At 38.7% G+C, this 27,542-nt stretch overlaps 1 protein-coding gene across 2 annotated transcripts in view; it reads left to right on the top strand.

Annotated features, from left to right (window-relative positions):
• slc6a2 (solute carrier family 6 member 2) overlaps window positions 1–27,542 on the top strand; it is a 134,510-nt gene that overhangs the window by 57,070 nt on the left and 49,898 nt on the right. For both annotated transcript variants that reach the window (XM_059992812.1, XM_059992811.1), the window contains 2 exons: window positions 3,009–3,143; window positions 19,461–19,564. In XM_059992812.1, the coding sequence (XP_059848795.1) occupies window positions 3,009–3,143; window positions 19,461–19,564 (239 nt within the window). The remainder of the gene's footprint in view (window positions 1–3,008; window positions 3,144–19,460; window positions 19,565–27,542) is intronic.

Genomic DNA, 27,542 nt, shown 5'->3' with positions numbered 1-27,542 from the left:
CAACTTTTTCTATTTTTAATCCAAATTGGAATTAAAAGATTGGAACACAGTGCACAATTTGAAACGAATCCAGAGACTCCAGTGAGGATGTGAAGATGAGCGGCTGTTAGTTGAGGAAAGGCTAGAACTTGCAACTTCCTCCCAGTGGTTGAATCATCTGCTACATGGTTCTTGAAGAAGGTTCTGTTGAAGGACAGAGTTCTAGAAACTGCAAGGCAAGCAAACAATGTTTTCAGAAGACCCATGATTGAAAAGCTCTGCGTAGTTTTTAATTTTTTTACAGCATGTATGAGTTGTCTTCTCTAATCTGATATCTATTATGGTTATCTAATAGACTTTCATTGAGACAGGAGATACACTCAATTTGTTCTTCATTAACAAAAACAGATTTAATATCCCTGGTGTTCGTTTTACAACACACACTGTTTGGGGAAAAGCAGAATAATAACATTGGCTGCTTTAAGACATTTAATCAAAATGTTTTACTGTTAACATATTTATATCATTTCCCAGTAAGAGGAAGGTGAAAATTAAATCAACTTGTTAGTGTGCAATAGACAATATGGCCTACAAATTCAGTTGGCTTGCACTGTTTATTTTAGTGCTGTGTGTTTGCAGAAAAAAGATACTTTCACTGAAGTGTTGCTAGTAAAGCTAAAATATGTTTGTATGTAACGTGAGACACACTTACTGCAGGTCCAATAGGTTTAGGCAGCAGTAATTTGCTCAGACTCACCAGCCTTTTACCAGCTCGATTAGGGTTAGTGAAATGGTACCCATCCCCAAGGAACATGCTGTAGGAGCTCCCCTGACATGTTGTGGTTGTGTTTTCTTATGGAAGGATGTTCAGGAAATAGCACAAAGCTCCAGGTTCACCACAGGATGAATAGGCCAGTCCACCTCCTGCACCATGGATGTGGTATGAAATGTTATTTATTCTATCAAGTAAGAAAAGGAGAATATAATGTACAATCTGCCAGTTCCCAGCTTCAGGCCTGACCACTGTTGCTTTCGAAGTGTGTTGATGAAATTCAAATGCAAGGTTCAAAGACAAGGATGCAGGCCATTCGAAGAACAAAAAACATCAAGTAAAGACATCAAGTGAACTGTTCACATCTTCCTGTTGGAGGGCAAGCCTTTCCCACTTCACCACATTAGTAATCTGGGCATTTTCCTTCATTGTCCACGCTCAATAGCCACTATAATTCTCCACTCCGGCTTTATCCTGGAATCCCTCAAGTTTGCAGACACAAGTCATCCTCTAACAAGAATAAACTCAGTGTGTAAAGTTGTAATAGGGATAGCACAATTCCTCCATACCTTTGCTTTAAACAGGCTCTTTCAAGCTGAATCGGTAGCAGGAGACTTGTGCAAACCATAAAGTAGCTTGGTTTCCTATAGCCAGTGACTAACTTACGGGCACACTGGTGTTGTACTTTAGTTAGAGGATTGTTCACACCTATGTCAATCCAATATTATATTGCCAACAAGAGGCCTATGCCCACCAGTAGAGTAGTCCAAAGTTCTACTCTGACAGACTTGTTTTAACTAGTTCCTATGTATGTGCTACACATTGACTTTTCTGTATCCATCAGTACTGGACCAGTGTACTCAACCAGTGCTCCACACCAATGTCAGAGCATCTAACGTCTGCTCTTCCATATTGCACCTTGATCCAGGACTCGATGTGGACACAGAGCCAGAAGATCAGATCATTGGGTCATTGATCTCTTATCCCACTCTGTTTGATGCCTGATCTCTGTGGCTTGGTCCTTTGCTGCCGGTCACAGGTTCAGGCTGGTCACCCATGGTCCATGGTCAAGCCTGGTGTTTGGGCCTCCTGTTGTGCCTGGCACTGTGTAGGCAACAATATGACATTTAGTGATTCTAGGATTGACATTAGGGACAATCAGATCCATACTTGGGTCTTCAGTGCAGCCTTGTCTACAGTGTGAACCAGAGTTTACATGTTGCAAGTGGCATGGTGACATCACTGGTCAGTCCTTTGAAGGACTGGGCTGACTAAGTACTTTCTGAACATGACCCGATAATCTCCCTTTCAGTTTATAGGAAAGCTGGTGTCATTACCACACAGGACAGATATTTTTCCATTTAAGATGTGAGAAGTCCCATTCTATAGGAAGCTGTTGGTAACATTGCAATAGGTCCACAGTTAGCTGGAGCAGATGTTTTAACAGCAACTTGTTGAAAGGAACCGCCCCTGATATGGTCAGCAAGGCCCTTCTGCCTTTTAAAAATCATCATACTGTAGGGCCAGAACTACGCCCAGTAACACAACTATTTTAACAGCTGGCTAAGCTTTGCCCTTGGGTATGAAATAAAATCCATTACGACAAAAGGCATGAATTTCTAAAAAGGTTAATCACCGTTTTCTGTTGAAACAAATGGAATGATTTAACCTGTGTCCTATCTAACCGAGTGCAGGATTCAGCAGGCAGATTTACCAGTGTAACTGCTGACATATCACGGGAAACTGGTGCTCTGCCTTCAGATTCCGCAATGAGTCCTGGTTTCAGCATTTCCACATGCATGTCCACATACTTTTTTATAGGAATCAGTGGATTCCTGGGAATTCTGTGGGAAAAAGCAAGGATTTCCCAGACAATGGTTTCGAGGCAAATCTAGCCTGTAGTTTCTGTTGGTGAATAATTCTATCACTTTGCTTTGCAATGTAGCAGCCTCTCATATTAGGTTGGATATAATTTTCTCAGGCGTATTATTGAACTATCTAGTATAAAAAATATGATGCTAGCTGGTAGATAAAATATCATTAATTTCTACCTTTTAAATTTTATATTGTGGCTAATGATTTGGTTTTCTTACAGTTTAGATTAAGTCTCCATAATAATTTCACTTTCGTAAGCACTCTGTTTGAAATGTCAGCACAATTGGATAGGGGTCTGAAATGTAATGGCTTTGTTCATCTTTTTATAAGAGCTGTGATCAGAATGGAGTAAAGTGCTCCTGCCCCTTGGTTTTCTCTACAGGTGGTGTGGATCACGGCGACCATGCCCTATATGGTGTTGTTTGTGCTGCTTATCCATGGAATCACGTTACCGGGTGCCATGGATGGGATCAAAGCCTACCTCAGCATAGACTTTGAACGCCTGAAGGAAGCTCAGGTAAGAAGTTCCACTTTGCATGTGGCAGGTTGAAGAAAGATCTGATTGGCTTATCTGTGACTGTCTTAAATAATCCAAAGTAAATATTGCCTCTGATATTTTGATGCCCTGTACGCTGGATTTTATTTTGGGTTCGGTGAGATAGCAACATTGCAGATACTTCTGCTGCCTCTTAGCCTAAGCGACTCAGGTGCAATTCTTAATCCCTGGTGTAGTCTGTGAGGAGTTTGTGACAATGCGGCTTTTCCTCTGACACTCTGCTTTCCTCCCACATACCGAAGGCGTGCTGATTGGTAGCTCGCTGTGAATTCAGAGCACCTCGGTGCAGTTGTTGGTCACGTCAAAGAGAATAGGTCACGGGGAGTTAAGTGAGGGAATGAGATTGGTGGGATTCTCTGAGAGCTGAGAGAAACTTGAGGGCCAAATAGTTTTACAATGTTGTTATGCAATATTAGAAGTTTAAGAGTAATCTCAGATTTATGAAAGCAGTGAGAGCATGCTGTCGAAAGACAATTAGGATAACGTACTGTATGTGCAAATAGAGGAAAGAATTCACCAGCATTATTTCATAGAGTTCCACAGCACCGAAACAGGCCGTTTGGTTCACCACATCCGTGCCGACCCTTGAGCGCCCATAAACATTATCAGTTCTGCCCGCCCCAACATTCTCTTACACTAGAAATAACCTAAACTCACTAACTACCTTATCAATCATCTTGGCATGTGGCAGCAAACTGGACTCTCAGGGAAGCTCCTGCAGTCATAGGGGGAACACACAAATTCCACACAGACGGCATCGGAGATCAGACACGACTTTGTGGAGCTGTGAGACACCAGTGTTAAACAATGTCCCACGATATCCTGGGAACTTCCTAATGTCTAGAATAGTTGCCACCAGCACTTTGAAGCACAACATTCAAAGGCATTTGAGTCCCTGGTAATGCTCGTGGGTGATCTTGTGGCCTGAGGTCAATGAGACTGTGATGCTATTTATTTCACTGAGCACTGAATTCCTGCTGAAGAAAACATTTTTTTCCTCAGAGAAGTGTTCACAGTGGCATTTCTCTGAGAGACATCATTTTTTTTTCAAACTGTCATTTAAAACAATTGTCTATATCTGCAGCCTTTGATTGTGGCTGAAGACAAGTCAAGTTCACTGAACACCCTCTCATCCTCAACCATTCCAGTGTTTCCATTTACTGCATCTTTCTGAGGGAAGACTGTGGGCCAGATCACAATTTTAGGAGCATTGGCAACGTTTTAATGCCACACACAAAATGCTGGAGGAACTCAGCAGGTCAGGCAGCGTCTATGGAAAACAATAAACAGTTGACGTTTCAGAAGGAGACCCTCCACATGAAATATAAAAGTAATAATAATGGTTATGCAGCATTAGAAGCTGATCTGAATAGAGCAAAGCTCTTCTCAGCTAATGTTCAAGGAGTGGGAGCAGAGATTTAAAACTTTGGGCAAAAAGGATGAGAGAAAAAGGAATCGCTCTTGGTGAGTAATTAAAATTTTGAATTTCTTGTATATAAGGATGGAGGAATCAGAATTAATCAGCACCTTAAAAAGTTATTTGGACAAGTAGTTGAGAGAGATTTATTCAGCATGGAGATAGAGCCAGAGAAAAGTACTGATAGGCTGAATGTGTTTTAACAATCCCTTGACTCTAAAGCACCCCAGGCAATGGCCAGCAATAAGAATCCTATTGGTTTGCTACCATGAAATACTAACCACCACATTTTGAATTCCTGTTTTTGTGTAGCGTGGAAGTGCTGTGATCAATACTATGTCCTTACCTGGTGTAAGCTGGCATTTGCACTGAGCACACTACATTCCAAGTGTCCTTGCTTTATGTGACCAAGTAATTAAAAATGCTGTTGAGGTCTGTAACTAAACAGCAGTAAATTAGGAACTGAATAACCTGCAGATTGGAGGAGAAGGTAATGAATGGTGGAAAGCAAAGGCTTGAACTTCTTTTGAGATCCTGTCAAGAAAATTGTTCAAGTGGGAGGTTGCAGAATGTTTTGATGTAAACATAATGAGTGCCAGAAAGAAATAGGAGTTTGGAAAATTATATGTCTAAACCTGGTGTCTGACTGGTGAGTTTGGGAGTTAAAGTAACCTGGCGTTAACAATGATGCTGATGGTTGCAATAAATGTTAGTTTTGTCCTTTCCTTCACCCAAAGCCCACTCTGAGTTCAAACAAATAGAGAAACAAAACTTCAAAGGAGGGAAATCAAAGATAAAAATAGAAGATGCTAGAAGAATTTTGGGGCACAATATTCAAATGCATTCAAGTCCCTGGTAATCTTATGGTTTATCTTCTGTTTCGAGGTCAATGAGAATTTTGCATCTATTATCAGGCATTGACTTGGAGAGAGATACAAAGCTAACTTTTCACTATTTTGTTTAAAAGACACATACCTGAATTGTGAACGTTGTTTTTCTCTCTAGATGCTGTCTGACTGTATTTCCAGCATTTCCTGTTGTTGCTTCAGCAGTAAAACAAAATTTTCATTGCCTCTGTGGCAGACTTAATATTAAAATGAGGACCTGATATCAATAACACATCCAACCACCAAAGAACAATCAAAATAGATTAAATGTAATTTAAATCTGTAAGTGTGTTTCTGTTTAGTAAATGCCATGGTGATTTTATTTATGTGAAGAAATGAAAGCCAGGGTTTAATCCTCTACTTTCTTGTTTCATGAAAACATTTCTAGAATTTGGCAGTTTTGCAGCAATGGATTTTAATGTTGCTGTGGAAGATGTTAAAATATATATTGTTTGACTTTTCCTGGACAGTCTTAATGATAATGTTACTATAGGTACTGCCAATGTATATTCCCTGCAATCAACCATATTTCCCTTTGTCTTCCTCAAGCAGTTCCAGATGACTGAGAATTGCTCAAGTAGCAACATGCATTTCGCTTTAAAAAAAGCAAAAAATAGGGGGGAAAAAACTGAACATTTGGCTGTCTTTGCCTATGCAACTCCTTCAATGTGTGTCAGCTGGAAAGATTTTAATCAAGCCAAGCGAGCTTTCCATTTGAGTCCATCAAAGCCTGAATCACTCAAACATATTGAAGGTCACAGATCTGCTTGAGCTGTCATCTAGCTTAAGGCTTACATTTATACAACAGCTTCCATGTCTTCCTAATATCCCAAGACCTTTGCAGCCGATGAGAGTTAATAGCTCTTGCAATGTGGGTAATAGATTAGCCAATTTGGGTATAGAGAATGCAGTTCTCTGACAATTTTTATTTCAGCAAACTTATCTCAAGCTCAAAAACTCAAGTTTATTTGCCACATGTACATCGAAACATACAATGCGTCATTTGTGTTAACATTAAACACCCCTGAGGGTGTGCTGAGGGCAGCCTGCAAGTGTCACCACTCACTCCAGCTCCAATGTAACATGCCTGTGATCACCTTTTGAATCTCTCTGATTCTACGTCTCCAGTTACAGAAAAGAATAACGATAAGGTAAAATCCTTTTTCTAATCCAGCACAGGCTATGCTACAAGATTTGATTTAGTTGTATAGTGCAGCTCTTTTGACCCTTCACCTTTTTCTCCCAATATTCCCTATTAGTTTAATAGGGATCTCCAGGAGAAAATGCCAGGTAAAAACCTATATTATCATGAGAAAGAAGGGCAGACAGGGGCCAGGTCAATCTGCATAATTCTTGCACATGAAAGTATGACTACAATTAGATGAAAGCCTAAAAAAAGCCAAAAGTATGTTGAACTTTACAAATTGGGATGAATGTGAGTGAAGAAGTAATGGGAAATGCTTATGAGATGTTGGTAAGGCTAAACAAGAGCAAAAGGAAATCGGAGTAGATTTGCCAAGTTGTAAAGCCAACAACATAACTGCAGATAGGCTAAATTGCAGATTTATTAGAATAATGTCAAGAATGGGAAGCTATTGATATAATGGAAGATTTAATGGAGGCATATTAAGTTATAAATCAAATGGAGGAAAGTTCTTCCTTGGTGTAAATCTTTATAATTTTTGCTGAGAGTTGGGAGGGACCTGGTGAAAATCCTTACAAAAAGGATTGTTAGACCATGCATTGCTTAGCCATAGGCAGTGCTTCAGATCAGAACTATTGTGTAATTTTGGAGAAATTTATGTAACACTTTAAAGCTATGTGAACTGAAAGCTTTAGGAAAGAGCACAGAGCAATGGAATTAATTTGGGTTTGTTTTCGTCAAGTACTGGCATAAACATTCTCCACCAAATGGTTGCCTGCTGTGCTCAAAACTTTGATGCTTCCAACTGTATTTCAAGTCTTTGAAGTTGTGGTTCTTCAGGAAAAGCTATCACAATTATACAACTGCTAACAGCGGTTGTATGTGCAGCTTTATTATAGTAAAATAGGTCAGAACTATTTTCATGAAAGATATCAAACAGAATTTGACACTAAACTTGATAGCTATTGGAACAGGTGAACAAAATCTTATTGTAAGTTGCAAGGAACATCTTAAAGCACAAAGGAGAGGTAAAGTCTCAGTTTTCAGAAGCAAATGTAGACTGGATGATTAACGACCAGTTGTCAATGGTGGGAAATAGAAGATAAAAATCTGAATACATTGATGCAAATTCAACATTTAAAATGAGTGAATAGCACTTGGTGTGATTTGGGACAAGGGGCAGTGGAATTTTACATAGCCTGAAGTATTTTACATTTAAAATATGGGATTATAGCCATGAGATATTTAGCAAAAGCCTGGAGGTAACAAATGATGATAACAGGTTCAAAAGCAAATTAGGTGCCATCAGCTATTGAACCTCTCATGCAGTGTTCATTGACATGCACTTAGTAGTCTCCATTTGTTAGTGACACTTGAGAAAGAAAGGTTCTAATAGAGGAAGCAGTTCCTTGCGCAGAATCATATTTGTTTGCACAAAAGGGATGTGGGCTTCACAGACTGAGCCAGCATTTAATTGCCCATCCTTAGATGTCCTAAATTGGGTAGTACTGAGCTGTCTTTTTGAATCGTTGCAGTTCTTGAAGAGTGTGTTCATCAAGTGATATTATGAATAACTCAAGTTCTATCTTTTTCAACTGATAGAATGGGTTTTACATTTGGAAGCTCTTTGGTCCATCAAAGAGCCTTGCTCAGCACAGTCCAACATTCTGTCCCCTACTCTTTTTCCATGTTTTTGCAGTTTCTTTTTGAAAGTTATTATTGAGTTGGTTTCACTAGCCTTTGAATTAATATATTCCAGAGAACAACTGGTCATTAATTATCCAGTCTCACTATGTAAACTTTAAGAAAAGAATCCTCATGCTATAGCTGGTACCTTTGCCAATAACCTTAAATTGGTGTTCTCTGGTTACAGACTCTTTTTCTCTTCAATAAGCTTCTCATATTTCCAAATATTGCAAGGGATCTCTTCTTCACTCCATTGTTCTAAGGTGAATACTTTACAGCCTCATTCATTTAAATAATCTCCTTCATCCCTTAGCATTACCTGCCGTGTCTGTACAACTATGTATCAAATAAATAAAGGCACACGCTCAGGGAAGAAGTTAAAGTGTATATTTACTTTGCAGAGAGAGCAACAAATCAATGTGCATGTGTAAGTTATCAGTCAATGATTACAGCTAAGGGGAGTCACTGCACTAAAAAAATTAAATCCAGACATTACAATTCCTCCCCCTTTAGAATAATGTAACATAAAACTGTATATGTAACAAAACATTCAATTTCCCTTAAACAGACCATATGCAAAAAACATCCTTTCACAATAACAGTCCATAACAAACAGCACTACGCTAAAGATTCAGTCTTTTGAGTGGCGCTCTGCTTCTTTCAGGATAGTGCCTTTGGATCTGTGGAGTGGCATTAGATTTGGCTGGTGCCTTGTCAAAGACAACTTTTCCATTTGCAGGTGTCATGTTGCAGTTAGTGACATTATCACAAAGAGAGGTAAGTCTGGTGGTTGTAATATGTCCATCTTCTTGGATGCAATTGACTCAGGTGTGATTTTCGGCTGAACATCCAGTATCTGGTCCACGTGATGTCTCCATGTATGATCTCTAACGTCCACTGTGTACATCAGTGGTCCCGTTCTTGTAGATATCCTACCGGGTGTCCACTTGTCTTCTCAGTAATCACATGCTAGGACTTCCTGTCCAACCTCGAAACTCCTAGGTGATTCACTTAGCCATCAGCTGACTTGTTTTGTTCTGCACTTCCCTCTGTAGATCTGTTTTCAAGAGGTCTATGTGAGACCTTAGATTCCTGCTCATGAACAGCATCGCAGGTGTTTGATTTGTCATTGCATGAACAGAGTTCAATGCACAAGGAGGAAGTTGTCCACCTTGTGCTGTAGAGAAATGTCCTCCTTGTCCATTGCTTTAATGGACTTCTTGAAGGCTTGGATAAACCTTTCAGCTAACCCATTCGTTGCTGGGTGGTGAGGAGCTGACAATGTGTTTGATGCCACTTTTCTTCATAAATAGTGTGAACTCTTCTGACATGTATTGTGGTATGTTGTCACTCACAATTTGATCTAGTAAAGCCATTTCCAGAGAAGGTAGTCCTCAGAGTGGAGACCGTCTTTTCTAATGTGGTTGACTTCATTGGTATGACCTCCGGCCATTTTGAATGAGCATTGACAACAACCAGAAACATGGAGTCCATGAATGGCGGAGCAAAGTATATATACACTCTTTGCGCTGGTGAAGGTGTCCACTCCCACGGGTGTAAAGGAGCCTGTAAGGGTGGATTTTGAACTTTGTGGCATCCCAAGCAGTTTTTGGTGAAGTCTTCAATCTGTCTATCTATTCCCAGCCACCACATAGCTCCAGGTGAGGCTCTTCATCTTGACTATACCAGGTATCATTCATGCAGATTCTCTAACACTCTGGAGCACAATGTAGAGGGAACCACAACATGAAATCCATTCTTTAGTGTTCGTTGACATACCAACAGTTGGTGTCATCTCAATGAGAATTCTGGCAACATTGGGTTACCATGAGCTGGCCATCCTTTCATGGTGATGTCAGACTTTTTATGATGTTGGATCATTCCTCGTTTCTTTTTGTACTTCAGAATTTGTTGCCAGCAGCTGGTCCACCAATTTGTGTGGAACACCTCTGCTGGTAAAGAATTTTCTTCTTCAATTGTCAACAGTGGAATACGTGACAAGCCATCAACGTTGCTGTGTTGTTTGATACCCTTGAACTCTAAGTCATAAGAGTGGGCTCTAGGAAAAGTGCCTAAAGTTGCAACCAGGTAGCAGTCATCACTGGGATTCCCTTCCTGGGATTGAAAATGAACTCAAGGGGCTAGTGGTTTGTCACAAGAGTAAACTTCTGTTCATAGAAGTAGTGGTGGACCTGTGCGTAGTTGCATTCTGCGCTCATCAGTGATCTTGAAGCAAATACTATTGGACGTTAAGATCCATCTTTCATAATGTGTGATGAAACAATTCCAGTGCCATAAGGGCATCACACTCCATTCTGATGGGCAGAGCTAGGTCATAATGGGTGAGCATTTCATCAGGTGATATTAGTCTGTTAGTTTCCTTGAATGGTTTTTTGCATCTTTCTGATCACTTCCACTTTGCTCCTGTCTACAACAATGCATTCAATAGGTGCAGCTCTGTAGCAAGATTTGTGAGAAACTGATGGTAGTAGTTTACAAAGCCAAGGTATGACTTGCTTTGTGGCATGTTTTCTGGTTTGAGTGTGTGCGGTACTGGTTCAATCTTGTCTTGTGACTTATGTAATCCACACTTGTAAATGACATGTCCACAATATGAGATTTCATTCTCAAAAAACTCACATTTGTTTCTCTTTGCGCACACACCATACTCACTCAACCTGGTAAGCACTTTGCCAAGGTTCTGGAGGTGTTCCTCATCATTCTTGGCAGTCATGATGATATCATCAAGTAACATTGGTTTCCTGGGATATCTTGGAGCACTTGGTCCATTGCTGTTTGCCAGATTACTGGAGCTGAAGTGATGTCAACGACAAGATGTTTATACTGGAACAGTCCCTTGTGAGTGTTGATAGTGAGGAACTTCCTGCTTGACTCCTCAAACTCATTTGCAGATAGGCTGGTGACATGTCAATCTTTGAAAACTTTTTCCCTGCCTCCCAAAGATGTAAAAATGTCTTCTATACATTGCAGGGGATACTGTACAGTGTGTGACACAGGGTTGATGCTCATTTTGAAGTCCCTTTCTTGATCACCTTCAACCTCTGAAGTTCAACATCCACTTTAGGACGCTGTGTGCAAGGCCACGTACAGGCCTTAATGCATTAGAAAGTCTATCTCTAAAAGTCACAGAATTGAGAAAGTCTGCACTGTTCTGCAATGTATTCAGAAATGCTTTCATCCTTTTATTGGTTCTTTTTGTGAAATCTAAATCTCTCAGCTGTTACTAGCCACCTTGGGCTCAAGTGGCTTGGTGAAATTTTAACTATTTCATTGAACACCTTACTTGCTGGCTTCTCAGAAGTTACCAAGCTGTGTAAGAGATTGTATGTTCTAGCACCCATTAATATAAGAAGTACAGAGACTTTCTTTACCTCATCCACATCGTTAGCATGACAATACAGTTCAATTTCCTTAATATACAATTCCCAGTCTTCATTAGCACTATCAAATTCACCAATTTTCCCGACTAAGACCATCAGCGTGCTATTTTTACTTAGCTTTGCTAGTTGTGTGTCTCTCATTGTGTACTGTGCACTGTTTCTCACGTGCCCTTTTCTTGCATCTGTGACTGCCTTTTCTGTCACCATACTGGTTCAGTTCCCTCTTTCCTCTCGCTGTCTCATTACCTTCCTCTGAATTTTGACGTCTAATAAATATTGGTGCAGTTGGTGCAGTCATACTCTTTACCAATTTGTTGTGTCTATACAACTACATATCAATTAAATAAAGGCATGCACTTGGAGAAAGTTAATGTATATATTCCATACATTAGGTTCATACATTACATCATCATTATGCAACAATCTCTTTGTCACCTTCTTCAAGACCTTATTAGGGTTTGAAAGCCCAGTACCGAACATGTTTCTTTGACTGAAGCCATGCAAGAGTTTAATAAGCTTCTTTCATAACTTCCTTGCTTTTATACATGATAATAAGACAAACAAGGATCTTAAAGGTTACTGATATATTTTATTTATTTAGAGACGCAGCGTGGATCAGCCCTGTCTGGCCTAGCAACCTACCTATTTAACCCCAGCCTAATCACAGGACAATTTACAATGACCAATTAACCAACTGAACAGTACGTCTTTGAACTGTGGGAGAAAATTTAGAAAGAAGACATATTAAGTAATTACCTCCAAATGATAATAACTACTAACAGCATGATTATTTTAATGCATGCATCACCTATAATGATCTGAGTTTTCATTGCAAAAATTGTCTGCCAACAATAAATACTATTATTATATACTATTCTTTCAGCACACATTTTGTTTAAAATGCTATTTCTCATGATAAAGGTATGTACATATATCTATATCTAATAATGATGAGTTCTGAAATGCTGAAGAAACCTCATCAAAGTTCTATTAATTACTTTTTGATCTATATTCAAAATATTAATCAGCCTCAGATAATAAAAGTCAGTATAAGAAACGTAGCTCTGAGATGTTAATGTCTGAAAAAGAAAGCATGTACCACGGAGAAGCTAGTGGTTTGTTACCTCATGGTTGGGAACTGTTTAGTATCTTCCCTTTCATCTCTGGCCCATGAAGTTGGCACTAGTTCCATGTCCTGCACTAAGTAAACATACAGTTCAAGATCTGGTCATTTTGTTGTTGCATCCTTGCACCTTTAACTTCTAGAGTAGCAATTCTGCCTCTACGAGCAATTAGCTCTGGGAGATTGTAGTGGGAGACGCGTGTGTGTAAGCTTGGAAAATGATTTTTCCAAACCAAGGTATCTGTTATTCTAATCAGAATTTTGATATTGTAACCTTCATTATTCTCAATTAAGTAAATAAAAAAGAACAGTCTTGTCTCCAGAGCACAAAACCTTGCAAGTTAATTGACAATCAATTAATAGCATAACAAATATTCAGTGAATATTTAGCATCATTGGCCCAGCTAAATCATTTTCAATGGTCAAGTTATCAAACTAAGTAATTTGAAATAAACATCTGCTGTTTTGATAGTTATTTCAATATTCTTTGGAAACTCAGGCGTTTTGTAGAGGTGGATTTTCAAACATCTGGAACATTCTTCTGCACATTAAGAATGAAAGATAAAAGCAGAGCTACATGGCAAATGGGATTCACCTCCAAATTAATTAATGTGACTGGAATATTTTGAATGACTCCCTGTTGAATGATGTAAATAGTTTTATTGTGTGACTTACAGAAAACATAACACTTTAGTGTGGATGTAAATTTATATACAGCATGGTACAGATCCTTAGGCCTAATCGGTCTGTGCTGACCACCAACCATCCATTTACACGAATCTTACCTTAAACCCTTTTATTCTTTTCACATTCTCAACAATATTCCCAGATTCTTCCACATATGTACCAGCTTGGAATGTGGGAGAAAACTGGAAGTTCAGGAGGAAACCTATCAACCATTGCTTTAAATATACCCAATGACTTGGCCTTCATAGCCATCTGTGGCAATGAATTCCACAGATTCACTGCCCTTTGACCACGATTTTTCCACAATTCCTTGTGTTTCTAGGCCCATAGAAAATGAGGGTGTTATACTTTTGGCTTTTATGTTGGTGTCCTTTTGTACAACATAAAGGATCTTAAGAGGCCTGTGATCTGTTCAGCAACCCTGCTCTTGCAAGCGCTCTCAAGCCTTTTTTTCCCATTGATGTAGTCTACAAGGTGCCAGTGTTTTGAACATAGGTCATTCCATGCAGTCTTTCATTTGCCATGTTATCTGAAATGCTTGTTGGCAATCACAATTCCATGCTCAACAAATTTTCCAAGGAGGAGAAAGCTGTTAGCATTGGCTTCTCTTATTCCCTCTTTACCAAATGGGCCCGTGCAGAGATCGAGATCCTTACCAAGTCTTCCACTGAATTCTTCATAAAAGGTGATTCTGCCTTCCTGAGGACCCCGTTAAGACTGGCATAGATTTGTTCTGTTTCTTCTTCAGAGTCAAGAATTGGAGCTAAAGCACTACAACTTTCTTTACTATTTGAGGTCTTAGGTGAACTAGAAGGGTACATGAAAAAGCACTGGTGAGTAGAATTAAGGAAACCACCAAGGCGATGATAGAGTGGTCAAGAAGTGTTGGCCATCATTAGTTGGGGACTGAGTCCAAGAGCCGCGAGGTAATATTGCAATGCTCTAAAGCTCTGCTGAGACCACATTGTGTTCGGTTATGGTCACCTCTTCATAGGAAGGGTGTGGAAGCTGAGGAGATCTGCCAGGATGCTGTCTGGAGTAGAGAGCATGCCTAATGAAGAAAGATTGAGTGAGCTTGTGCTTTCCTCTTTGGAGCAAAGGAGGATGAGAAGCAACCTGACAGAGGTGTATAAGATTATAAGGTGCATAGCTCAAGTAGACAGCCAGGGAAGCAATGGCTTTTATGGTGAGTGGAGGAAAGTTTAGGGAAAATGTTCAAGGTGGATTTCTTACACAAAGAATTGTAGGTGCCTGGAAAGCACTGCTGGGTTGGTGGAGGAGGTGATACATTAGGAAAATTTGGGAGCCTCTTAGATAGACACAAGGATGTCTAAAAAGTGGAGGGTTATAGGCAATGTAGGACGGAAGAGTTAGATTGATTTTAGAGTAGGTTAAAAGCTCAGTATAACATTGTAGGCCGAAGGGCCTGGACTGTGCTGTATCAGTACCACTCTTTGCCTGGTGTCTGTCCTTTCTCCTTCCTGCTGTGAGTGATTCTATCAGCATAGACTGTGTCACATTTAAGTTCATTAGGATAACTTAAATATCTCTGTCACATTCAGGTGCAATTTGTGGAATTTGTATAGTAAGGATTTGGAAGAAAGGGAGCAAATAAGTGAAGAGACAGCTGTGTGATGATCAGACTGATTAGCGGCAGATGTGAAGAATTGAATAGCCTACTTTTGTTCAACTCAAAGACTGGTGACATTTTCATGATCTGTGGTTCACTGCATTTGCAATATTTGCTCAGGTTTGAATGTTTTGAACAATAGGTTACACCATCATCAAGAAATTTAGGAATTAATAGTCAGTTAACTTGATTCTTTACAGCTTTCTCTACTGGGACATAAAATTATAGCATGAATTCCAGCAAGATTCTTAATATTACTGGGGAATGCCTACAGGATGCCCCCCTTTGTACTGCCAGAAGGTCAATTGTGCCAAGCTGTGCAAGTAGGTATGAAATTCTGCTACATATTGTAGCAAAGCAAAAGCAAGAAGGTGACAACTCTGACTGAGATGGGTTGTAAATGATCAGAGTTGGCCTGAGACACTGCAGTTTTTGTTGGGTCAAGAGTAACGTGCAGAGGAGGATCATGCGAAATTCCTGAGCATTACTTATAAAGCAGGAATGTAGACACGTTCCTAAAAACACTGAAATCTAAATTGGGGGGTGGGGTGGGGGAGAAGTGAAGTGGGAGTGGGGTGGAGGTGGTTCATAGTATAATCTGATGTCAGATACAGTCAATTTTTTATTATGATTTTTATGATTGTACATTATGATTTTGATGAATACATTCCATTGTTAAAGTTGGAGAAAGTTAGTATGAAAAGTTAGAGAGTAGACTTTCCTTCTTGGACAATCACAAATGCGAATTCTTAAAATCATAACAAATCTGGACACTATTCAATCTATCCAGGTTATGGAAAGTTACTGGGCTTCGTTTCTGTTCAGAATATGCATTCATTCCAAAAATAAAAGAATAATGTTATTCCAGTCCATCACCTATGAGTAAGGCAAATCATAGAATCTTTCACCAGTTTTACTGGTACATGATGTAAATTGAGTATCATTTGAAATGTGACTGCCAGGCCAGTTGGCAGAAACTTGCAATGTTCTCCAATGTGATCTGCAGCATCGCTAGTTTATTTGTGCAGGGCCAGTTTCCAGATGCATTATTTTTAAAGCAGCCTTAGAGTACATGACATTCTGACACATATTCAGCATAATCTGTATTTAAAATTTCTCTACTTGGCCAAATTCAGTTGAATTTTGCTGCTATAACCAACATATATTAGTGAAAACTGGCTCACCATATTTTTTTCAGCACATGATGAATGGGACAATTAATTCAGCTGGATGTAGAGACTAGTATTTTGTCAAACCCCATATTGCACCGATGTAAGAATTGCTATTGCCAGCATAATTCAGTTACCTATTATTGCACGACATTGTTGAATGTGTGTTGTCTTTTTACTCACTGTGGCTTGATGGACTTTGGAGTTATGTGAACTGTTTACAATGGCTGTGTCCTTCAGTACATTTGGGCAAAAGGCACCAAGGTCTTCCCCAATAAACAGTTTTGCAGCTAATGATTGTCCTGGTATGATGACCAAGAGGTTCTTCTGTCAGAGAGGAATGAATGTGGATGTGATTGCTATTGTTTGATAGTTTACTTCTTGGCAGCAAGACGAAAACTAAATCATCTGGGCAACATCATGTCAGAGTTCTGGCAGCACGAGTGATACTTTGATGGAAGGGAAGAAAAATAAGACAACATTATGTTATGTAACATGTTCTAAACATCTGGTCTTTGTAACAATCTTTGTTGATATTCTCAGCCTGAAAAGTTAATCCACTTCTTAGGTGTATCCATTATTCTGGGGCACATATGTTTTAAATATAAGTTGGACTGACTGACTGGCTAATTAATTAAACTTGAAGACAAAGGGACATTATCTGGCCCCTAATACACAATGACATGAATTTTAACATTTACATTGCAAAGTCGGTTTACAGCCTCATATATCTCCTAATATATAAACCATTCAAAGCTCAGAGTTAATTTATTAACAAAGTGCATATGTGTCACCATATACAACATTGAAATACTCAATGAAATCCATAATAGAATAATAATCATAATAAAATCAATGAAGCACCAATTTAGGCATTCAACCAGTATAAAAAAAACTGTGCAAATACAAAAAGAAAGGAATAATAATAACAAATAAATAAACAATAAATATCGAGAACATGAGATGAAGAGCCCTTGAAAGTGAGTCCATAATTTGTGGGAGCATTTCAATGATGGGACAAGTGAAGTTGTAAGGAGTTATCCCCTTTGGTTTAAGAGCCTGATGATTGAGGGACAATAACTGTTACTGAACCTGGTGGTGTGAGTCCTGAGGCTCCTGTACATTCTTCTCGATGGCAGCAGTGAGAAGGGAGCATGACCAGGATGGTGGAGGTCTCTGATGATGGATATTGCTTTCTTGAAGATGTGCTCAATTGTTTGAGGACTTTACCTGTGATGGACTAGGCCATGTCCACTACTTTTTGTAAGCATTTTCATTCAAGGGCATTGATGTTTTGATTAACTGGCTCTGATGTAGCCAGTCAATATAATTTCCAACACATATTTATTGAAGTTTGTCAAGGTTTTAGACCGTAAAGCAGTAGGAAAGTTGTATTTTAATGTAATCCATGGACCTGATTAATCAGTTTATAAGGGACACTGGTCTTCTCCATCTCATTTATGTTTATGCCAAGACCCAAGCTTGTAATCCCAAAGTTAACTTTACATTTTACCAAATTATAGAGGGTGAAGGTGGTGGAGAGTGATTTTTGTAAACTCAATCTATTGTAGCATTTTCTTTCACCGGTGAATACATTGCTATTAAAGAAATGTATTTTTTTCTTTTATTTCCATTTCTTTCTTAAACAAAATCACCCACCCATGATGCGATAGTTGACAGGGAGAAGGATCATCATCGGGGAACATTCATTCTGTTTCTCTGTCCACTAATGTTGTCTGACTGCTACTATTTCCAGTAAATCTTTATCTTTATTACTTTGTTTGCAGATTGTACTCTTTCATATTCAGTTCATGACTCTTTAGATAATGGAATAGTTTGAGCCTGCAAACAGAAAGACCTGGACAGGATTCAGGCCAGGGCTGATAAATAGGTATAATATATTCCTAAATCAAATGCCAGGTAATGACCATTCATAACAAAAGAGAATTCTTTTCATGATCAATGTTGCTGAATAAGCAGGCTATTATGATTGCTCAGAATCTTAGCACTATCTGAACATTCGACAGCTAAGTTAATGACTTTCATTAAATTCTTAGTGTGGAAGACTTATCTACTGTGCACTGATCTGTTCCAAGGGTCAATTGAGACCTTTTATCAAAAAAAGCAAACTGAGCCCTGTAGAGTAGCCTCTAATAGAGCCAGCATGGACATATTAGTTGGTGGTAGAAGCATCGTAACACTTGCAGCCTGCTCTCAGCACATTGTCAGGTTTTGTTGGTATTTGATCCAAATGATGCATTTCACTGTGTTTCAATGTACCTGTGACAAAAAAAGGCTAATCTCATCTCAGAATAAACACTACATATATGTTACATCGCAGGTCAGATACTGCAATGATTTGAGTTACCTCCGACTATAGAATAATGTGCCTTCTAGTTTTTTTTTACAGCTGCACAGACTAATCATTGGTCTAAGAAGGAAATGTTTATGCAGCCTGAAAACTGCACAGCACTATAACTTTATTTTTGTAATATGCACAAGACAAGTGAACTGTGTCAGGTAGTCAAAGCAACTGACAAGCGAAATGGCAAAAATAAAATGTTTTGACTGGATGGTGTTAGTGCTCAGCGGGCTGGCAGTTTATGAACAATAAGCTACTGGCTTCCATTCTGTGTTTATTGTTACAATTTGTAACAGTGTTGTAACTTTAAACACTGACAGTGTAAATATGTTATAATTACAGGGTATTTCATGATTATATTAACATAGATTTCAAAATTATTATAATGCTATATAAAAGAAAATTCCAGTTGTATGGCAACAAAGGCAATATGCAGGTGAGCATTTCAGTTACTGTGTGGCCACACACCTGCACAGTTTAGAGGGAACAGTGCAATTTTCTTGCTGCTAGGCTTGTTAGAATATGATTGAATATCCTCCACTTGCCTTGCTAGATACAGCTCCAAAGTGACATAAAAGGAACCCAAAATCACTCAAGGCAAATCAGTCCACAAATGCTACCCCAGTGGTTCTCAAAGGTGGCTCACCACCTCAACCACAATTCAGCAATAAGTGAGAGTAGTTTCTGCCTTATGCAGATGCGTTAACTAAAGATATCTTGATGAAATGTGATCTGTACCCAATGAGTGACTGTGTTCTCTCTTAATCTGTAGGTTTGGATCGACGCAGCAACTCAGATCTTTTATTCCCTTGGAGCTGGTTTTGGAGTTATAATTGCATTTGCTAGTTATAACAAATTCGATAATAACTGCTATCGGTAAGAGTCCCAAATGAGTGAGAAAATAACTATCAATAACAAAGAAAGTTCTGATGCCATGGCTGAAATCTCCTTTTTATCTCCCTTTATGCAGGATTTGTGTGTGAAACAGTTTCCTTTGTTCCCCTTCTATTATTTCTGCCTTACAAAATCTGAACTTAAGACAGTAATCACAGGGTCAATGGTTGAAAGCTGAACAAATGCAGAACTGTTGAAATAAACTGATATGTCAGAGTTTGTTTTCCTTCTCACTTTAATTGTTTAACAGTTAAGTCATGGGCCTTATTTATTTTGTTGGAGTGTGAGATGTTGCTCAGTTCATTAAACTACAAACATAAACACATGAATCTTTACAAGAGTAAGCAATGAATGCTGGAATGGGCTCATTATGTTGTACAGAGCTGTGTTTGTGTTTGAATACAAATATAACATTAGCAGCAGTTTGCTTTCAAATGTCACTTTTATGTTGTAAAATGATCAAAGGCATAATGTTGTAATGTTATTAAAGCGTATTACTATTGAGTCACAAGAGATCTTACAGCAAGTGTCTGAAACCTTCATTAAAGAACTTGATTTTGAGGAAATGCCAAATGAGTGAGGATGATTGGAGAGATTTAAGGGAGAATGTTTGAGTTTTGAGCCTTAAGGGATGATGCTACACCCAACAGTAGAGTAATTAAAATCAGAGTGTATGCAAGAATTAGAGGATAATTTGGAGTTCTCACGGGCTGGAGAAGAACACTAAGATAAGGAGAGGTGAAACAATGATGGGATTTGAAATTATTAAGACCATATTACCGCAGTAATTTTGGTCATTGCACAGTCACCAAACCCAATGTTCATCTTTGCTATCAAAATTGATATCCAAATTGTTGGTTGGTTGATAGTTGACAAGCAGAGGATAGCAAAAGGAAGGAGCTTGATCAAGGAAAAAAATTGACTTCAGTACTGTTTGTTATTAATTGAAGGAAATTCCTGCTTCTCTTTTGCTGATTGTTAGATGATTTGATTAAAGCAGAGGTTTTGTCAGAGAGCCTGTGTGGTATAAACTAGTGCTATCAGAGTGCTTGTTCTGACTGTGATCGAAATCACCAGAGAAACAGTGAAGCTGGTGATATAGAAATTTTTTTGTTGTTACAACAGGCATTGTCATGGAGATACTCTCAGTAGAGACCCACAAACCCAAAAGTACATCATATTCTTATAACCTTAACATCAAAAGTGATCCAATACAATTTGATAGTTACAATAACATCATTCACATTACATATCTACAATGGGAGACACCTCTAAATGTTCAAACACCTTTGTCGCAAAGTAACTCTCACAAATACTCTAAAAGCTTCTGAAGACAGAGAACCAGACACCCAAAATTAATGTTGTCAGGACTGTTTCTAAGTAAACAAAAACTATTGATTACCTGTACCTATGACCATGTTCTATATGCTAATTGACAACATAAATCAAGTCACAATGGTGCAAGTAACTTGGCCTATGTTGCTTGATTTGATGCAGGGCAATTAACACAACCCCATTGTCCTAACATTTGGCTCATGCCTGTCAACATAACAGCATCAGCTGCAGGTGCTGTTGCATCCTTGCTTCCAGTATGAGGTGTCCCTGGTACAGATCAGGACTCATTCCCCTGTCCTGTTTTATTTTTTATACTCTGTAGTTAATCCTGCACAAATATTGTCACCCACATTTTATTTATGGTGATTATTTTAATTTTATTGAAGACCCTTTTGCAAGGCTTAGTATTCTAGCTTAATGCAAATTAAAAATTTAGTTAACATACTTACCATCTTTTTCCTGAGATTTGTTCTCTCTCTCTGTTCTCATTATGTCATGCATTTTCTAGTACCTATATATTATTTTGGTAATGTGGAGACCAGGATTTTAACAATGGTCAAAGAGCATGCAGTTAATAAGTATACAGTATAACAAGACAACTGATCAACATCTTACTTTTGTGGCTCAGGACAAGCTGACACAAAATTGTACAGGTTCAGTCAAATCCGATGAACTTGACCTGCATTTTTTGAAAGAATGGACGAATGACTACTATTTATGTGAGCTTTCAGAAAGCATTTGACTCAAAAATGCTAACTAACATTGAAACACAAAGAATTTTGAAAGGCAAGGAAACAAATTTTATAAAAATTTAATATACCTTTTCCACTTTTAAACCTCCTCTATTGAAAATGAAACCTTGTACTTTGTTTTCAATAGCTTTGTTTACTTGTTTGTTCCTATTTAATGATTAATGAACCTAGATTACTCTGTACTTGTAATCAAATGAAACTTCTATTTTCCAAGGAGTAGATAGCCCCCTTCACCCTCTAACAAAGTGTGCCATCCCATTCCTGACTAATTTGAAATTAATTTGTTTTGGATTTCGGAGTAATAAAGTCATAGAGCTCAACCGCCCAGAAATAGGTCCTTTGGTCCATCTAATCCATGCCAACTGGTATTCTGTCTAGTCCCATCAACCCATACCTGGACCATAGCCCTCCATACTCCTCACATCCATGTACTCATCCAAACTTCTCTTATATATTGTGATCAAACATTCATCGACCACTTCCACTGGCAGCTCGTTCCACACTTGCACCACCTCCCCCTCAGGTGGCCCTTAAATATTTTACCTTTCACCATTAACCTATGACTTCTAGTTTTAGTCTCACCCAAACTCAATGGAAAAAGCCAGCTTGCATTTACCCTATCTATAACCCTCAATTTCTGCTTATTCTTGCAACGATCTTATAACAAGATTACCGTGAATATACACAATAATGAATTCAAACAATGAAAATTACCCCATGAGCCTACAACAGTTTCATTTCAGTATAGAATTGAATTTACATGGATTATTAAGTCTTTCATGGGTTTGGATTTGTTGGAATGTGTGTTATAAAATTTATACAGGGATTTAATTAATCAAATGATCAAAGTGTGAATGTGATATAAAGTTTAACTAAACATAATGTCATGTCCTTACTTACTTTTCTTGCCAAAAAAGCCAAGCAATATTATTTAATAAACATAATCTGAATGATGCCTTTTAGATTAGAAAATCTAAACTAATTATACCAACAAAATCTAGTTGGAGATGTCCAGAGTTATCAACAGATTAAAGCCTTGAATCAATAAAGCAGTAACTGTCCTGTTTTCTCAATTATTAACTTTACAGAACATTTTTCCTTTCCCTATTTTCATGTGAATGGAATTTCTTTTATTAAAAGGATTAGGAAGTGGAGATGTTAAGGGTGAATTATTTACTTTTATTTATTTATTATTTTACACAATCCAGGCAGTGCTCCAGCCACTTCTAAACCAGTCATAGAGTGCTCCAGTACAGAATCAGGCCTTTTACCCCATCTAGCCTATGACGAACTGTTATTCTGCTGAGATCTCTCAATCTGCACCTTGATCATAGACGTTCATACCCCACCCATCCATCTATTAAAGCATCTGTCGTTGATTGTATTATTCCTTTCACTCATTTTTAAAATACGTTTTGTAAGCAAGAAGCTGCAGGTTGAAAGAAAGTTACTGCTGCCTAATTATTGCATGTGTTTTAGTTAGTCTGATTGTTATGTTTTGCATAGCTATAAATGGTGAGATTTCCATTAACCCCTTCAGTGTATAGAACTATTCCATCTACAACACATAAGTAGCATACATGATTAGAAACTCTCAGACTCTCAAAAACTCTCTTAGTTAGAATGAGAAGACGAAAGGACTAAAGAAAGAGACCCAGAAGTAAACCATTCTTCCCTTGTGTCTGATCCAGCGCAATGAGATTGTTGCAGTTCCCCATGGCTCTTAATTATTTTAATATTCAAAAATCTATTCCTCTGCCCGGAATAGACTGAGCAATTAAACTTGCACATCCATTTTGGGTGGAAAAATACAAAGGTTTACATCCCCCCAGATAAAGAAATTACTTTGTGTTTCAGTACAACTGGCTGACCCATATTTTAAGAAGGGAATCACTAACTCCAGATCCCCAAATAGGCAAGCATCATTCCTGCATCTGTTCTGCTAATCTTCATAAAAATCTTATATGAAAGTAAGATTACCCCTCTTTCTTCTAAATTCAAGGCCATGTAAAGCCAGTCTGCTTAATATCTCCTTACAGGATAAGACTGTATCCCAGGGATTAATCTGTTGAACTTCTCCTACATCCTACTGATCACCAGGATATGAGTTAAAGAGACTAAACCTGGACTCGTTATTCCAAACGCAGTCTCTCTCTCTGCTCTGCATAATTTTAACTTCATCTTTGATCCACTCCTCCTACAATAAAGGCCAGCATACCATTTTCCAGAAGAGATATAAATTTTCAGTAATCTGTATGCAAGAATAGGCAGATTCTTCTGAACACTAGCACCTTTCAATCTCTTACAATTCTTTCTTGGACTTGTGTGAGTGCTGGTGAACACTTTGTACAACCTCACATTTTTCCCACACTGAATTCTATTTGTCCATTCACTTAGACTACCTAAATCCCCTTGAGGCTCATCTCTTGCCCATACAGTATAATCAATAGATATGGAAATATTATAGGTTGTCTGCAACAGACAGCACTGATTCTGAGAAACCCTACCAGTCATAACCTCCAATGACAAAAGTGATGTGTTTATCCTTTTCTGTTCCTCATTCCGATCTGTACTGTATATTCTACGTAGTACATTTTAATGTGTAAATCTCTACAAGTGACATCTTGTAGAAAGCCTTCTGAAAGTCTGAGTACACCACATCCATTTGTTTTCCTTTATATTGTTCTATTATTTTCAACCTCAAAAAAAACTGACAGATTTGTCAAGCACCGTTTCATAAATCCACATTGAAACTCCTCAATCCACTTATTATTTTCAAAATCTTGTGTTGGCATTTTCTTAATTATTTTAACAGCCATTAATTGAAGCATAACTTGCCTACTTCAATGTCCTTCTTGAACAGTAGTGGTACATTTTCTATCAATCAGCTCTTCTAGAAAGTGCAGAGTTTGGGATAATGACAGCCAGGGTATCCCCTAATTCCCCTTTCCCATATCTAAGGTTAAAAATCATAAGGTCTTAAGATGGGGGGCTAGGTAATATTGAAGAAGCAGGGAGTCTGCAGAAGGACTTAACAGATTAGCAGAATGGCAGAAGAGTGGCAGATGGAATACAGTGTTGGGAACCACACACTATATTCTATCACACACATTGGGAGAAGGAAAAATGGTGTTGTTCCTTTTCTAAACAAGCAGAAAATTCAGAAATCAGAGGTGCATTGGAACTTGATAGACCTCATGCAGGATTCCTTAAAGGTTAACTTACATGTTGAGTCGGTGGTAAGGAAGGCAAATGCAATATTAGCATTCATTTCAAGGGGACTAGAATATAAAAGCAGGGATGTAGAGACTTTATAAGGCATTGGTCACACTGCACTTGGTATTGTGAGCAGTTTTGGGCCCCTAATCTAAGAAAAGATGTGCTGGCCTTGGGGAGGATCCAGAGGAGGCTCATGAGAATGAGTCTGGGAATTAAAGAGTTAATATGTGAGGCGTGTTTGGTGGCTCTGGGCCTGTACTCAGTGGAGTTTAGAAGAATGGGTAGGGATCTCATTGAAACATATTGAATATTGAAAGGCCTTGATAGAGTGGATGTTTACTGTAGTAAGGAAGTCATCGATGGAAAGGCGCAGCCTCAGAGTAGAAGGACGTCCTTTTAGAACAGAGATGAAGATTAATTTCTTTAGCCAAAAAGTGGTAAAGCTGTCAAAGTCATTGCCACAGACAGCTGTGGAAGCCAAGTCTTTGGTTATATTTAAAGCAGAGATTGATAAATTCCAGATTAGTCAGAGCTTCAAAGATTACAGGGAGAAGGCAAAAGGTTGGTGTTGAGAGGAAAAATAAATCAGACAAGATGGAATGGTAGAGCAGTTTTGATGGGCCAAATGGCCCATTTCTTATGGTCCTGAATATTTATTGCCTTTTTATCTTATTTATGTTATTGTAGATACTTTTCACATACTTGAATTTGTTTCTGTACCTTATTCACTCCAGATCTCGACAATTTCTGGGATGTTTTCTATGTCTTCTTCTATGAAGGTAGACACAACATAATTGTTTAGTTTCTTTGCCATCTGCTTAACTGTCAATATCATTTTCCCTTTCTCATTTTGCATGGGTTTCAAATTAAATGTTGCCATTTTTTTCCTTCTCTACAGAATATTTCATAATATAATTTTATGTTTCAATTCTAATTTTTTCTTGTATTTTATATTTTCTGACTCCGTATCATTGCTTTGGTAATAGAAAACCTGCAGCACAATACAGTCCGCTTGGCCCACAATGCTGTGCCGAACATGTCCTTACCTTAGAAATTACCTAGGGTTACCCTAGCCCTCTATTTTTCTAATCCCCATGTACCTATCCAGGAATCTCTTAAAAGACCCTATCATATCCACCTCCACCACCGCCACTGCCAGCCCATTTCACGCACTCACCACTCTCTACATAAAAAAACTTACCCCTGACATCTCTTCTACACCTGCTTCCAAGCACCTTAAAACCATGCCCTCTCATGTTAGCCATTTCAGTCCTGGGAAAATGCCTCCAAATATCCACACGATCAATGCCTCTGATCATCTTATACACCTCTATCAGGTCACCTCTTATCCTCTGCCACTCCAAGGAGAAAAGGCAAAGTTCACTCAGCCTATTCTCATAAGGCATGCTCCCCAATCCAGGCAACATCCTTGTAAATCTCCTCTGCACCCTTTCTGTAGTTCCCACATCCTTCCTGTAGTGAGGTGACCAGAACTGAGCACGGTACTCTAAGTGAGGTCTGACCAGGGTCCTATATAGCTGCAACATTACCTCTCTGCTCTTAAACTCGATTTCACGGTTTATGGAAGACAATGCACCATATGCTTTCTTAACCACAAACTCAACCTGCGCAGCTGCTTTGAGCATCCTATGGACTTGGACCCTGAGATCCCTCTGATCCTCCACACTGCCAAGAGTCTTGCCATTAATACTATATTCTACCATGATATTTGACCTACTAAAATGAACCACTTCACACTTACCTGGGTTGAACACCACCTGCCACTTCTCAGCCTAGTTTTGCATCCTATCAATGTCCCACTGCAACCTCTGACAGCCCTCCACACCATCCACAACACCCCCAGCAATTTGCTGAAAGCTGAAATTTTCACAGTTTTTTGGCTTTGCTGTTATTTTGGCAACAATGCAAGCATTTTGCTTCTTTATCTTATTAACAATAGCTAGACAAGTGTCCTTTCTGAGTTTCTGTGTCTTAATGAAGTAAGTATTTTTTGTTAATGATGCTTATACTATGTTCTAACAATATATCCAGAATTTCCATAGCCTTTCAAACCCTTGGTGTGCAGTTCATTCATGGTCAGGAGCCCCACGGTCGAGTAGCGGTTAACACTATGCTATTACAACTCAGGGTTCAATTCCAGCTTCTTCTGTAAGCAAGTTTGTACTTTCCTTCCTCCGTGCTCAGGGGTTTCACCCGCATGCTTCAGCTTCCTCCCAAATACGTACGAGTTGGCTGGTTAATTGATCATTGTAAATTGTCTCGTGATTAGGCTAGGGTTGGTTCAATCACTGGGTTGCTGGGTGGCATAGCTCAAATTGAATTGACTTCATTTCTTACATCCTTCACATACATGAGGAGTAGGAATCTTTATGTTATGGCTTCCTCTAAATGAGCCATGTGCAGTCATAGTAATTTATAATGACTTATAATAAATAGAACATTCAATGCAATATAGAGTACTCACAAATCTGCGTGATTTCATCAATCTGTTGGTCCTGGTTTTATGTTGCGGTACCGCTTCCCAGATAGTAGCAGTTGGAATAGATTGTGGTTGGGATGGTTTGGGTCCCCAGTGATCCTACGGGCCATTTTTACATACCTGTCCTTGTAAGTGTCCTGAACAGTCGGAAGTT

This window comes from Hypanus sabinus, chromosome 17 (genome assembly GCF_030144855.1).
Source record: "Hypanus sabinus isolate sHypSab1 chromosome 17, sHypSab1.hap1, whole genome shotgun sequence".
Taxonomy (NCBI): domain Eukaryota; kingdom Metazoa; phylum Chordata; class Chondrichthyes; order Myliobatiformes; family Dasyatidae; genus Hypanus; species Hypanus sabinus.
This window is presented reverse-complemented; position numbering and strand designations above follow the sequence as displayed.